General features: G+C 37.4%; 1 protein-coding gene across 3 annotated transcripts in view; it reads left to right on the top strand.

The window, feature by feature from the left end:
* The window catches only part of KHDRBS3 (KH RNA binding domain containing, signal transduction associated 3), a 90,496-nt gene that overhangs the window by 30,981 nt on the left and 45,515 nt on the right, over positions 1 to 14,000 (top strand). For all 3 annotated transcript variants that reach the window (XR_005630122.1, XR_005630121.1, XM_039731510.1), the window contains exons 3-5: positions 6,675 to 6,791; positions 8,846 to 8,992; positions 13,696 to 13,835. Coding sequence is in view for 1 of the 3 variants with exons in the window: in XM_039731510.1 (XP_039587444.1) it covers positions 6,675 to 6,791; positions 8,846 to 8,992; positions 13,696 to 13,835 (404 nt within the window). In the remaining 2 variants the exon portion in view is untranslated. The remainder of the gene's footprint in view (positions 1 to 6,674; positions 6,792 to 8,845; positions 8,993 to 13,695; positions 13,836 to 14,000) is intronic.

Genomic DNA, 14,000 nt, shown 5'->3' with positions numbered 1-14,000 from the left:
TCCATTCTCATGAGCCCATGGCTGGGTCCTGTGCAATTACCTCTGACAGCCCTGGAAGGTGACAGGTTAAGTGCAGCAGAAGCTCTTCAACTGAAGTGCAGAGCAGCTGGGTTTCTGTTGGAAAATAAACTGGTATACCTCACATTGAAAAGTGTGTATTGCACTTTTTTGGGCATCTTTGCTCACCCTGAAAAATAATGAGTTTTTGGTCTTTTGCTTAGTGCACAAATAGTTGAGTGTTCCTGGTGATGTGCTTAACTGGCCTCCTGCCTAAGAGCTCTTGGTTCTTTCTGTGATACTCTGTAATTATATCCTTTAACTGGGAACCTTTGTCTTACTCAACTCTTGTCAGTGTTAGTTAACATGCTTAATCTTATGCTACAGATAGTTGGTCTAAATGTTTTTTTTAATACCTGGACCTTCATGGAAGGTGATGGAATAACCAAGACAGCCTGAATTTTGTCTGTGCTATGAAATAACTCAAGATGGTTAGTCCCAGGAGTTATGTTCAGTTTCTCCTGGAAGCTGGTTGTGTATTTGAATAAATTTCCTTGTGTTATTTACAGACTCTGTAAAAAAAAAAGTCCCTGATTTAATATGTCTTGATATGGCGACAGTCTTACCTAGTAAGATAAAACCTTGTGTAAACTCCTCTATAGATTGCAGGCTCAGTCACATCTTTTCAAAATATTGTTGTGCAGGGTCTTAGAGGTTTTTTGTTTGGTTCAGCTCTGCAGATGCCTCCAAGAGGCCTGAAGAGCTGTGATACAGAAATTAATCTGAGGTATTTAGGGGAAGCTTGAATAAGCTTTGGTAATGCTGTCTGCAATCCTGTTGTAACTGGGACATCTACTACAAATAAGTATTAGCAAGGTTGGGCTTTTATGCAGCCTTATAGGAAAAGGGCTAACTTTTTGGTGTAGAACTTATTTCTAAATCAAGTTACCTATAGAAAGGAGTCCATGTGGATGCTGGATGTCTAAACTGCAGGTAGTGGAAGGAGATCTTGTCAGCTTAGGGCACTAAGGGTGTCACTAGGGTTAGAGTGACTTGCTCTTTGATCTGCTGAATACTTAACCTGACTGAGTTGTGTGTGAGAATGTGATGCTTAAACCTGTATTTCTTTTGTGTTTCATGCTTGAAAATAATCTTCAAACTTTCACAGATTTAAAGGCATAAAAGGTGAGCTGGCTGCTCAAGGAAGATCCTGATGTGGTTGTGGAGGGGTTCTGGATTTGTCTCAGCACTGCTATGAAGAGCCATCACATGTGAAAGGTGTTTTAGAGCTTTGTGTATTTGTGAGTCAGGAAGGTGTTATCCCCCTCCCATACATTTAATGAATATGCATCGTGAAGTAGTTTAGTCTCAGAGCCTGATTTTGCTTTGACAGTTTGCTGAACCTGGGTGTTCTGAATTAGGTGAAGAAAATAGCTTCCAGGGATAGTAAATGGAATCATGATGGCTTTCCATGAGATGGATCAAAACTGTGGGGAATAATTATTTCCATTTTGACAGGCTACCATTTTAAAAATTGCTCATAGATCTACACTTAAATACTGGGTAAATCTCAGAAGTTAGGAAGAAATGGTCTGTTGTTCCCCCAAGTAATACTTTAAATATATTTTCTCAAAAGTTACTGACTTGTGGAACTGGTATCCATTTAAGCCTTTTAGCTCAACTTTCAAAGTGAAAATACTGGTTTTAAAATATCGTTGTCATATACAATATATCTGCCATTGTTATGTAAAGTCATGGAGAGATTAATGTTTTAATCACATGACTAGTTAGAAAGCAATTTTTCATAATAGCTCATTTCTTAAAACAGAAATGAGAAAATGTTGTTGCATAACCAGAAATAATGTGGAGGAATAAGCATCACTAGTAATACCAGAGATATTTGAGCAACTTTATAGTAAAATTGACCAAGCTTTCTGCTATGAATAAATGTTTAAAGGTCCATTACCATGTTACATGAAGGAGAGTAGTTTGTGGTGTAACATTGATGCTTGAAGCACTTACCTTTCTATAAAAACTTTATCTTTCTGAGATGAATAGGAAAAACCTTGAAGTTTGCCTTGTTTCAGGTCATTCTAGGGGAAAGTGCTCTGAATCTTAACTTTTTTTTTTCCTAGTGACCCTGTCACAGAGAAACCATTGCAGAAAACTAATCTGTCAGGAAAGCTTTCTATGGCTTTAATAACAATGGAGTGCTTAAAGCTGTACAGGAAAGCATTTGGTCAAGCATTTATACTTTCACTAAGTGTTTTAAGCTGGATGAACCATTCTTAGCAGACTTGCCTTGGTTGGAGATAAACAAGGATTACTTTTTCTATTACATCCCCTTTTCTGTAATGTATACATTTAAAAATGCTGCAGCACTGGAATTAGATTTTTTTTTTTGTTATAATTCGTATAGTAGTTCAAATGGTTCTGAAGAGAATATCTTGTCCTTTGAATGTTCTTTGTAACTGTGTTTCTTCTGAAATGTTTTCAGGGAATAGTTTCAAGCAGTGCTGTGGTAAGGAAGCAAATCTCTAGACAACTGTTCAACTCATGTTTTGATTTGGTGATTCTGAGGAAATGGGTGCTGCAAAGTGATGCCCATAATCTCCATTGTACAATAACTGAAAAAATGCTTCTTAAATGAGGATTTATGAACAGCTAAGAAAGGAGACAATTTTGAAGCAAAAACCTCTTTTTTTTTTTGTTGCTTCTGTTGTGAAAGATGTTTTATATTTAAGATGTATTTTAAATTAGAGATTTTTGTTACAGACTTTATGATAATCTGTAAAAGGGAAACAAATGCACTCCTTCAGTACAGTTAACCAGTATTTGCCAGCTAATGGACACCATAGTCAAGAGAAAAATCCCATGTCCCATGAATTTGAGGAAGGGCTGTTGCACTGTATGGTGTATCTTTACCCAAAAAGTAAACCAGTTCTCAGTTTTTGGGAATAAGAACACCTCTCAAATCTTGCATCCTTTTGCTCAAATGAATGTATTATCAGATTATATTTTGTTCAGAGGGTACCATTTATCAATAGTAGAATATTATTCAGTTAGAAGTGTAGCTGAGGTGCTAATTTTTCCCATCTTATCTAATTTTTACCTCCCAGGTCTGTTAACCTGAGTCTTGCAATTGTTTTTGCAAAGATGTCTGTAATTTTGTATGAGATACCATATTTGTCAAATCCCTCAGAGCTAGTCTAAAAGCAAATTTGAATTGGGGACTTTATCTCCTCTTATATATGCCATTTTCCATAGTTTACTGGTACTTACCTAATACATTAGAAGCTGTCTTAGTGCAGAGACAATTCCTGATTTAACAAAGTTGATCTAGTGTAGAGTGACGTTTATGGTTGACTCTTAAGAGTTCATCTGTGCTGTAGAACAGAAAACTTCACCAACTTGCACTGGAATACAGCGAGACTGCTTTAATACAATGTTACGCTGAAATTGGTGAAAATGAGGACAATTTTTGGTATTTACAGCAGTTTGGAGGTGATTGTGCTGCTTGAGAGGGGTGAGTAAAGAGGCGAGTCTGGCATGTCTGGTTGTGACCCAGCACTCGTGAACGTGACTGGTCTGACTCGGGCAGAGCTGCTCAGATGTCTGTCTGTTACTATCCAGTGTGTCTAATTCAGATATAGCTGAATAAGCTTAACTCAAACCTTATAAGCTTTATAACCTTTGAGTTCAATTATCAACCTGAATTTATTCTTTGTTCTTGTGGTCTTGGGGCAAATAAACCCTAAATGTGGAACATGGGAAGCCCCCATGCAACTTGTATGTGAGCAGTCTTGGGTAAGAGCTTAACCTGGATCTGCCAGGCTTTCTTGCTTCTGTAACACCAGCAGATAAAGAGGATTTGTTAATTTTGTAAGTAAAATTTCTTTTACTGTGTGCTGAATTTGTACCTTTAGGTTTGATTCATTCTATTATTTGATTGAAAGCAGTGAATAAGTAATAATAGTAACTTAGTGACTGATACTTTGAGTGTTCCTGTATCTATGAAATATCTCAAAATAAACCTTTGATCAGATGTTTCCAATTTGATTTAAAAGGGAGATAAACCAATAGTTTGAACAAAATGCATTACCTGTTCAAAGTAACTAATCTGTTTTCTCCTGAAAGGATTCCTTCAATATAATAAATGGGTTTTATTTATGGAATAATCAACTGAAATGTTCCAGATCCTTTCAGTTTTGTTATGTGGGAGCAAAAATGCTTTGTGGGTGCATTTCAAGCTGTATTTTACTAACCTTTGTTTGTGCTTTTGAGCTACACCTATTGTGCTTTTAAATCAGCAGAATTTCAGACTTGCAGCACAAGTTTCTTATGCTTCAGACTTGTCAAATCAAATATTTGGAGCCTTGGTGCACAGAAAAGAATAGTTCAGTGGATCTCAGGATACAGACAATACATTTTAATGTTCTTGAAATGTGTCTAGAACATGTCATCTGTGCAGTCCTTGTATAGCTTCTGTAGTGTCTGACTTTGGCACTAGAGATTTCATGGCTTTTAAAAGATGACAACTTTTGGAGGTATTGAAGTTTGGTACATCAAATTTTAGATTTACACAACAGTAAACTACTTGGTTTTAACTGAAAGAATATGGCTGCAGTAAAATGTAAGTGTTTATTTTGTAGCTTAAAAGGCTGTTATAAGTAGACATAAGTAATCTTAAGTAATGCTTAAAAAACTGAGGTGGTGTTCCTCTACATGAAAGCTTTACTTTGAGCTGAACTATGAGCTTCCTTTAAGGAAACTCTTGAAAAGGAGTAATTGACATCTTGAGGTTCAAATTTGTTTCAAATTGTTTCAATTTGTTTTCCTTCCTTAGTTATATCTTCAGAAACAATAAAACCAGAAGTCCAAGTTAAAGGAGTCTCTGGAGAGCATCTGTGCCTTCAGATATTCAAACTTCTGTTGAAATAATGATTGTAAATTAAATTGCACAGGACCCCATCAGTGGCCTTGAATCCTGAATATTCTCAGCAAGGGAAATTTCTGCCTGTATCTGTTCAATATTTCTGATTAATATTTTTATTGACTGTATCTTAGGACCTATAAGAAAAAAATTGACAACTCTAATTAAAAAAATCAAAGAAATTCCCTGAGAATTTTTGATGTGACCTGATAATTTCAGAAAAGACTGGTTCATGCAAGGCCTTAAATGTAATAAACTCTGTGGACTTTAGTCATCTGTAAGCCATTTTCTCAATTGTGTTGTGTCAGGTCTACATAGGGAATTAAATGTGCAACTAGTAAGGGGAATAAACTTATATTTCCCTATTTAGTTGACCTTTAATGCTTGGGGTTTTTTTGTCTAAAGCTGAAAGAAATTAACTGGAGCTGTAGACTTTCTGTATTGTAGAGTGAGTGCAGCTGGGCCTTTGCTCCATCAGCACTTCCAGTGTAACAACAAAAGATTTGGGACGGCCATTTCTCCATTGTTAGGTCCTTTCAAGTAACTCCAGATGGAACAGGGAGATTAGTGCAGCCCATCGTGGCTCTTCAGTGACATGGTAGTAGAGGGACAAGCAAAGAACTTAGAAACTGTTTCATAAATTTGAGGCGGTAAGGCTTAATCTTGTTTGCTGTTCAGTATCACTATATTTTATTTCTGCCTAAAACTATCTTTTTAACGTGATTGTGTCACTTCAATTGTTGAGTATCTCAACCTTCTTATTTGTTGTAACCAGTTTTCCAGGCTTGTTTATCAGGGCAAAGGGGGAACAATAGCTTCTTTAACCTTCCTTTTCTGGTTGGGACATCTGGAGAAACCCTTTCTGTTGCTTTGTGTCCTTTGCCAGATTCAGTTTCAGCTGTGCTTGGGCCTTCCTCACCCCAGCTCTATACAAGCAGACTTCATTTCTGTATTCCTCCCAGATCACCTGTCTTAACTTCCACTGTCTGTGCATTTGTTTCTTGCCCTTTAGTTTGACCAGCCTGTCCCTGCTCAGCCATGTGGGTCTCTTGCCTTCCTTTGAATTCTTGCTGCTGGGAATCACTAACTCTTGTGTTCAATAGAAGACTTCCTTAAAGATCTGCCAGCTCTGTTCCTTATCCCTGAGGGCAGTCTCTCAGGAGATCCCACTGACTAGCTCCCCAAAGAGCGGGAAGTCTGCTTCCCTAAAATTCTTGAAGCCAGCTTTACTCCTTACCTGATCCACATCCAATGCACGATCACTGCCTCCAATCCTGGTGTCCTCATTGAGCTGATTTGTGTTGGTGACCAACAGATCCAGTAATGCCTCCCCCCTGGTAGGTCTGTCTGTTACCTGGGTCAGGAAGTTGTCCCACATGCATTCCAGGGGTCTCCAGGGTTGTCTGCAGCTTTTCCAGCAGATGTTGGGATGGTTGGAGTCCCTCAGTGGGATAAAAGCCTTTGGGCATGATGTCTCCTGTTAGCTGGAGCAAGAGGGCTTTGTAATGGACACCAAGTCATGCTTCAGTTCAGATACTTCTGTGTTGCTGGAGCCACTGACATTCTATTAATTGTACTATATGATTGTACTTAATATTTTTTAATTTATGATCTAATTATTTGCACCTATGACCAAATCTGTTTCAGCAAAATATCCCTTTTAATTTACTCATTGCTCATTAATTTACAATTAAAAATCCAATGAAGTTAATGTGTTGGTTTTTGTTTGTTTGTTTTCTTACAGTTCAACTTTGTGGGAAAACTTTTGGGTCCACGTGGCAATTCTCTAAAGCGTTTACAGGAAGAAACACTGACAAAAATGTCTATTTTGGGGAAAGGTTCTATGAGGGACAAGACAAAGGTAAGGCCTGACTATATCAGTGGAGTTTTGATACTTACCTTAAATTTCTGAGGAGGGGAACAAACCTTGTAACAAAAATTGGAACAAATAAAAAGCATAGGAGATTCTAATATTGATTATTGGTTAATGTCTCTTTGGCCAGTCAAGCCAAGATTTCATATGCAGTGGAGTCAAGCCAAGAGATGTCAAGTAATGGAAGACAGAATTTTATGGAAGCTTAATTGCTGTCAAAGAGGGAATGGGAGCAAGTTGTGGCTTTTATGTTGGTTTTCATGGGAAACAAAAAAAAAAAACCTGAAATGCTTAATGTGTTCCCAAGGTTGTGAGACATAGCCAGTGAGTGGGTGAGCTCATTTTAATTTGTGTGCTGTTATAAGAGTTTTTGTGTGTAGTGTTTTCATAGAACCATAGAATATCCTGAGCTAGGAGGTACCCACATGGATCATCAAAGTCCAACTTCTGGTCTTGCAAGTAGTGGAGGAAGTAATGGAAGCACTGCCAAGTCATGTTACAGAGCTAAAATAAAATACAATAATAAAGTGAACTTAGCAAAAAAAGCACAGAGTGGTCTTAAAAGTTTGGTTATGGGAATGGTCTTAAAAAAACCTGCTTTGAAATTCTGTATGTTTTGTTGAGGGTGCTGATTGAAATGCTTTTTTACCAGGTCCTACGCAGAAAATGGTGACTCTTCTGTTGCTTATTGCTTTTATCAGCCAACTTGATTGATAAACACAGAAAGGAAATTTCTTAGCACTCTGTTTTCTGCATAAACAAACTGCACAGTGATTTTTTTTCTTCTCTTTAGGGGAAAAGGACAGGGAATGTGTGGTGCAAGTATATACTAAAAACCAGTATATGGAGAACTCAACTAGCTTCCAGTACTAGTGGCTCATGTTTTGACTAACTGTGTCTAAAGTATTTAACTGAGAAGCAGTTCCTATTAAAACTAAATATTTGAGCTGTCATGTTTATATTAGGTTACTTTCTATTTATATGATCTCTTATTTTTATTGGCAAAATAATGACTTTACTGATGGAGTCTAGTCTTGCTGAGTGACCTCTTAATATTCTTGGTCTGGGTGCTCTGACAGCAATCTAGACTTATTTTTTCTGTTTTAAACATATTCATAGTTAAACACAAATTATGTTGATAAGAATGTTATTCATGAGGAGCAGAAGTGGATTGTCACATGTAAACCTCAACCCATAATTAGGGGTGTGCAAGGGAGATTTCAGCTATCATTGCAACTTACAATTTTAGTAATCTTAAGTGTGAAGTGTTTATCTGGTGCTTGTCAAATACAGGAAGCTGCAGGGGAGTGTTAGTTTTTTAGACAACAGAACTGCTAATTATGTGGTATAGTGTTGTCTGGTAAAACAGTGAAATTATTTTTAGTGCTGGTTTCATCCCTTTGGACCAGTCAAGTACACACGGGTGAGGGGCAGCCTGAAAAAAGCAAGTGCTGCCCCTTTGCTCTGTGAATATTTTGCATGTGAATGTCAGTATTTGAGAACTGAGCTCTGCTTTACTCCATTGAACTCAGCTTTGCAGTCATTGAAGTGGGTTGGGTGAGGGAAGATGAAAGAAATAAGCTTGCTACTGAAATAGCTGGTGAACTCTTTTTGCTCATGTTCTCTTCCCTCATTTCATATGCTGTTAGCTTTATGTCCAAATAGCTCAGTTCTGAGGAGGATGCCACTCATTGGATAAAAACTTCAGTGAGAACAGCATAGTAATACTGAGATTGAAATAATATTGGTAAAAGAAGCTTGTTCTTGTGGAATATTAGATCAAACCTGTTTCTGTAGACTTTCAAAAAAAGTGTCTTCATGAAACTGATGCACCTGGGAAAACTCTTGGAAGCATTCCTCCTTGTGCTACAATTTCTGTATGTGAGCAGAAGCTGTTGGCTCTAACTTCACATTATTTTTATTTGCAGACATCTGAACATGAATGAACAGTGTCTGCAAATTCCTTTGGAGAAAATTCCACACTTGCATTACAGTGTTTCAAACAAGAATGTGTAAAACCAATCTTTTTTCTTATCTCCTAGGAGGAAGAGTTGAGGAAAAGTGGAGAGGCAAAGTATTTCCACCTAAATGATGACCTACATGTTTTAATTGAAGTATTTGCTCCACCTGCAGAAGCATATGCCAGAATGGGACATGCATTGGAAGAAATTAAGAAGTTCCTCATTCCTGTTAGTATTTTTTTTAATGAGAATTCTGGTAGTCTTGAGTGAGAAGTGTTATCTCTAAAACTGAGTAAGCTAGTCTAGCAAAGGTATCCCTGCTCATTGCAGGGGATTGGAACTAGATGATGTTTAAGGTCCCTTCAACCCAAACTGTTCTGTTATTTTGAACAGTGCATAGTATTGGTCAGGTCATGTTGCTTGATTTCCTTTATGAAAGAAATTATGATTGTCAAGTACTTTATTTTGATACAGGCAAGTTACTAGGTGAATCTGTAACAGTCCACACTAATCTCATCACCTGACCTACAGTAAAAGAGAAACTTATTCTTGCTTAACTAGTCATATGCAAAGTATCATAGACTACAAATAATTGTAAATATCTGTAAAATATGTGCCTTTAATGTTTTCTTGGTACACGTGAAGCATCAGTTCTGTTTAAGAATTAATACATTTGAAGCTGTAGTATTTCTCTCACCTGTAATCCTGGTTTTGAGTGCTGAGAATCAATACAGGTTTATCTTGTATCTTCATTTTTATCACAATACTAGTGATTCATGAGCTGTACTTGTTCTCTGGTATATACTTCAGCTTCCATTGTATGGGTGTATAAATTGACATCTGGTTTCCAGTACAATTTTGTACTCCAGGTTTGGGATATATATAGGTAATGGGTTTCTAATGTCTTCTATAAGAAGGTAACTTCATCTGCTCCTCATGTAAAAAGCAACCTTACTTCTTTTCAATCTTAAACTGCTTGAAAATATCCAGCCTCTCTTAGGAAGTTCTGGAGCACTTGAGGTGATATTTCTCTGTATGAAGTTCCCAACTGTTTTAGCTCTTATGTGAACATTTCTTCTGCCTTTATTGGTGATCAAAGGAATAGTATAGAAAGCAAAGCATTCTCAAGGTGCATTGACTTCTTTTTATTTTTACTGCTAAAAATGTTACCCAAGTGTTAGTCTTTATTTGTGTCAGATCTGGGAATTGTGGGAATCTGGCCAAGGAAAGTTTCCTGAGGCATGTGTCTGAGTGACAGCTTGGAAATGTCTGAGTGGAGCCAAAGTGGCCACATTGGGAACCTGGTGGGATTGTGTCTTGTGCAGTTGGTGCTGGTGACTTAACTGCTGGTGCTCCTGTGTGTATTTTGGAAATGATAGTTTGTACCAAACCTACTTCACATCTATGAAACCACCCAGTGAGTGTTTAGGCACCAGAACAGGCTCCCCAGGGAAATCGTCAAAGCACCAAGCCTGACAGAGTTCAAGGAATGAACAATGCTCTCAGGCACATGGTGGGATTTTAGAGGTGTCCTATGCAGGGCCAGGATTTGGACTTAAATGATCCCTCTTGGTCCCTTCCAACCGAACATATTTTATGAAACTAAGTCTCCAGGTGACTGGAGCTGTGTGCTCCTTGACTGTTTCTTCTGATCTGTTTTTTGTCTGAATGAAGTGAATTCACGTGCCCTAATACTACACTGTGGTATGAACAAAATGATGATAAATGACAGTCATCAGGTAGTTCAGTAGGAATATGTCCTGATATGAAATAACCCTAATGTAGATGCACTTTAGGACAGTTAAAAAGTAAAGATGTCCTGGGCATTATGTTCTCATCTTACAAAAAATCAAGCATCACATTGTATATTTGTCTGCAGGTTCCAAATGGCTTTTTTTTTTGATGCATATGAAAAGAGGTGAATGAGCACACTACTGTTCAGATGTCCTAACAGATCAGACAGGGGATACTCTACAGAATATTTGTAGGAATGCTGGACTGTCATAATGACAAAGGTTACTCTATTTACATGATTCATGATTTAATGGTGTGGAGAGATAAGGGAGAATTAAGTTCTTGGCTATTCCAGACAGCAAACAGCTGCCTTTTTTAGATAGAAATATGTCCAATTTGATAAATGCTTCTTGTACATGCTGGAAGGAAGGATATGCCTGATCCCCATGCCCCCTTCATCAGAGGTCTTGCTTTTCTTCACTGAGCTTGATTTCCCTAATGTTGCTGTAAATGAAGTAAGCTTATCAAAACCTACTCATTAGTGTGTTAAGCCAGTAGAATTACAGACTGATAATGAGCAATTCCATTGACTGGTGGTTATGCACTTTTCCATCTTTATTTTTTGATCATTGCATCTTTATTATACTGAGCTGAACTGATGCTACATAATCTTTCCTGAACTGTGGGATCAAGCCAATACTGTCTTAATTTCCCTTTGGCTTTTCAAATGTGAGCTTATCAGAATTGCTCTAAATACCGTAATCTCTTTTGCCTGCCCCCCCGTTGCAGCAGCCACTGAAGCAATAAGGAGCAGTTTTTTCTTCTCTAGAACTACTGTTTGGTTCACTGCTGCCAAATGCAACTTGATTTGGTTTTTTGGTTTTTTTTTTGTTTGTTTGGATTTTTTTGTTGTTGTGTTTGTGTTTTTTTGTTTTTTTTTTTCCCTCCAAGCTCTGTTGTGACTTTCTTAAGAAATTACTTGTTTTAGTTCAGGAAAGATGTCCTGCTATGAGTATATATGATTATGATCATAATTTGCCTTCTCCTTACAATGTGGGGTCATTATGACTTCCTACAGTTTTAGATGCTAGACCAAATTTATGAATGTGGTTATTGTTCATCTTTCAGATCAGTGCTGAACATAACATCACATTTGGTGCTAGAATGCAGAATACAGAATATCTTTGTAGTAGCTGACTATAGGAAAAATGCCTCAACCTCTGTTATTGGATCTTTGGATCCATGGCATTTCCCTTGCATTGAAACTTAACCTCAAGTAGCTACAGTGGTGTAATTTCATTTAAACTATTGGCATTACTCAACCCAAAACATAAAAACTGTTTTTTTAGGGTGTTTTTGGCTATGCTTATGTTGCCTTGAGTCTTACCTTTCTTCTGCAGTTGGAATTGTGGCTTCTGACTTTAAGGATATTCTTTTACCTTCCTTTAAATTAGCCAGACTCTTTAGTTCGTCCCTTTATTCTGGCCAGACTCTTTGGTCAGCACTCTAGTTTGAGTATTAGATTTGTTGTCCTTGATACAGGTTATCTCAGAATTACTTCTGTCAGGTCAGAAAGCCAGGTACTTTCAACCTCACCTGTCCCTGTATTATATCAGGGTTTCAAGGCCAGGCTGGATGTGGTCCTGAGCATCCTGGTCTAGTGGAAAGTGTCCCTGCCCATGGCTGGAGAGCTGGAATGACATAGTCGTTAAAGCTCTTTCCATCCCAAACAATTCTGTGATTCTATGGCTATGGTAGTTTTGGCTATTAGAACTTAGCCATTTGAAACAGTTATTTCAGTCTTCTAGTTATTTCAGTCTTTTTCATATTTGGTGTTTTGTCTGCTGCTGAAGAGATGATGATCTCAGGTGGGCAGTTGGGAGTTAAATTTCAGAACCTATTTAAGGCAGTTTGGACAAAATGCTGTTATGGTGCTTTAACACCAGTAACTTTCTTCAGCAATGGCATATAAAGGAGAACTTTTTTATTTCCGTTTATAGAAGTCTAGGAGAAGCAGAATGTTTCAAGGATAATTGAGAGATTTGAATTCATGGAAGTTTTAATCTCCTTTCAGTGCAGGGTTATGTTTCAAAGTCTTTAAGACTGCCTGACAATCTTTTGGTCCCTGTCTAGTGAGTAAATGTAATAAACTCAGATTTGCAGTGAGATGCAGATTCTTTGTTTTGTCATTGAATTGTAAAATGAGTGGTGTTAGAACAAACCTTCCTTCTTGAAATGGGAGGATTTGCAGAAGAGCTGTTGTATCAGAAGTATCCCTTTGTTCCTATAGGAGCCCCTATTAATATTTTGATACTCAGTACAGATGCACCTTGGGTAAAATAGTTATCTTTAATTCACCTTTATGGCTTCATTCTGCTTGGCTCACTTTAATTGGAGGAGAAATGAGAGAAAAATACTTATATCTCAAGAGTTCAGTGCTGGGTCTGTTTTATTCCTGTGTGCTCTGCTTGTTTTGGAGGTTGACTCAAGGTCCCTGAAAACTGTGCTTGAGAAGTACCATATTAATTCTGTGTGTAAAAACCTGAGCTTTCTTTTTGCTAGACCTTGAGAGCAGAGGATTTGTGCAGACAGAAATAAGCCATATGTCCTTGGCATTTTTACCATTGCATATTATAGAATTTAATTTTTTGAGCTCTTCTTATTAGATAACAGTGGGTGTATGTATTGAATGAATTCCTGTGTTTATTCTATAACACTGACTTTAAAAGTGTAGATTCCTAATCTATTCCTTCATTTTCATGTGCTGTTCTCAACAGTGTATTTATTCTCTATTCATTTGCAACTCTCTCTCTCTCCTCTTTTTCCTGCTTTTATACACAATCATTCTACAGCTGGAATTACAAACTCAACCTCAGTTCAGAATATGGGATCTTTATTTTTTTTCCTAGTTTCCTCCTATCTCTGCAGCACTTTAACTTCGCCATTTTAATTGGTAAAACTGCATAAAAATATATGCAAAGGGAATAAATATATGCCTGAGCAAAAAATGGAAGTTACTATGTAGAATTCTCTAATAATGTTTGGACTGAATATTATTCCTATCTTACTCTATATATTAAACTTTTTCAGTGGAATGTTCAACTTTTTAAGAGGAAACTTTCAGGAACAGTGTTTGCTGAGAGTGATGGGTAAAGAATTTGATTTTTTTTTCTCACTCTTCCTCCCCCTTGTTTTAGGACTACAATGATGAAATCAGACAGGCACAACTTCAAGAATTAACATATTTAAATGGTGGCTCAGAAAGTGCAGAAGTTCCAGTTGTCCGTGGAAAATCATCGATTCGAGCAAGAGGAGTACCTGTTCCTGCTTTGTCCAGGTATTTGGAATTTCATTGGAATGTATGTATTTCAAGCTTTTCCCTCAACACAGTTTCCCTCCCAAGTACAACATGAAGGATTCCCAAAAGAAGACCAGAAGATTGGGGAAACAACCTTCATTTATTGATGGGAGTTTAATTCATTTGGACTGAATTAGCAATGGT

Source organism: Passer montanus, unplaced genomic scaffold, assembly GCF_014805655.1.
Source record: "Passer montanus isolate IOZ18808 unplaced genomic scaffold, ASM1480565v1 scaffold78, whole genome shotgun sequence".
Taxonomy (NCBI): Eukaryota; Metazoa; Chordata; class Aves; order Passeriformes; family Passeridae; genus Passer; species Passer montanus.
The sequence above is the reverse complement of the archived record's forward strand: the minus strand, read 5'-3'. Positions and strand labels throughout refer to the sequence as shown.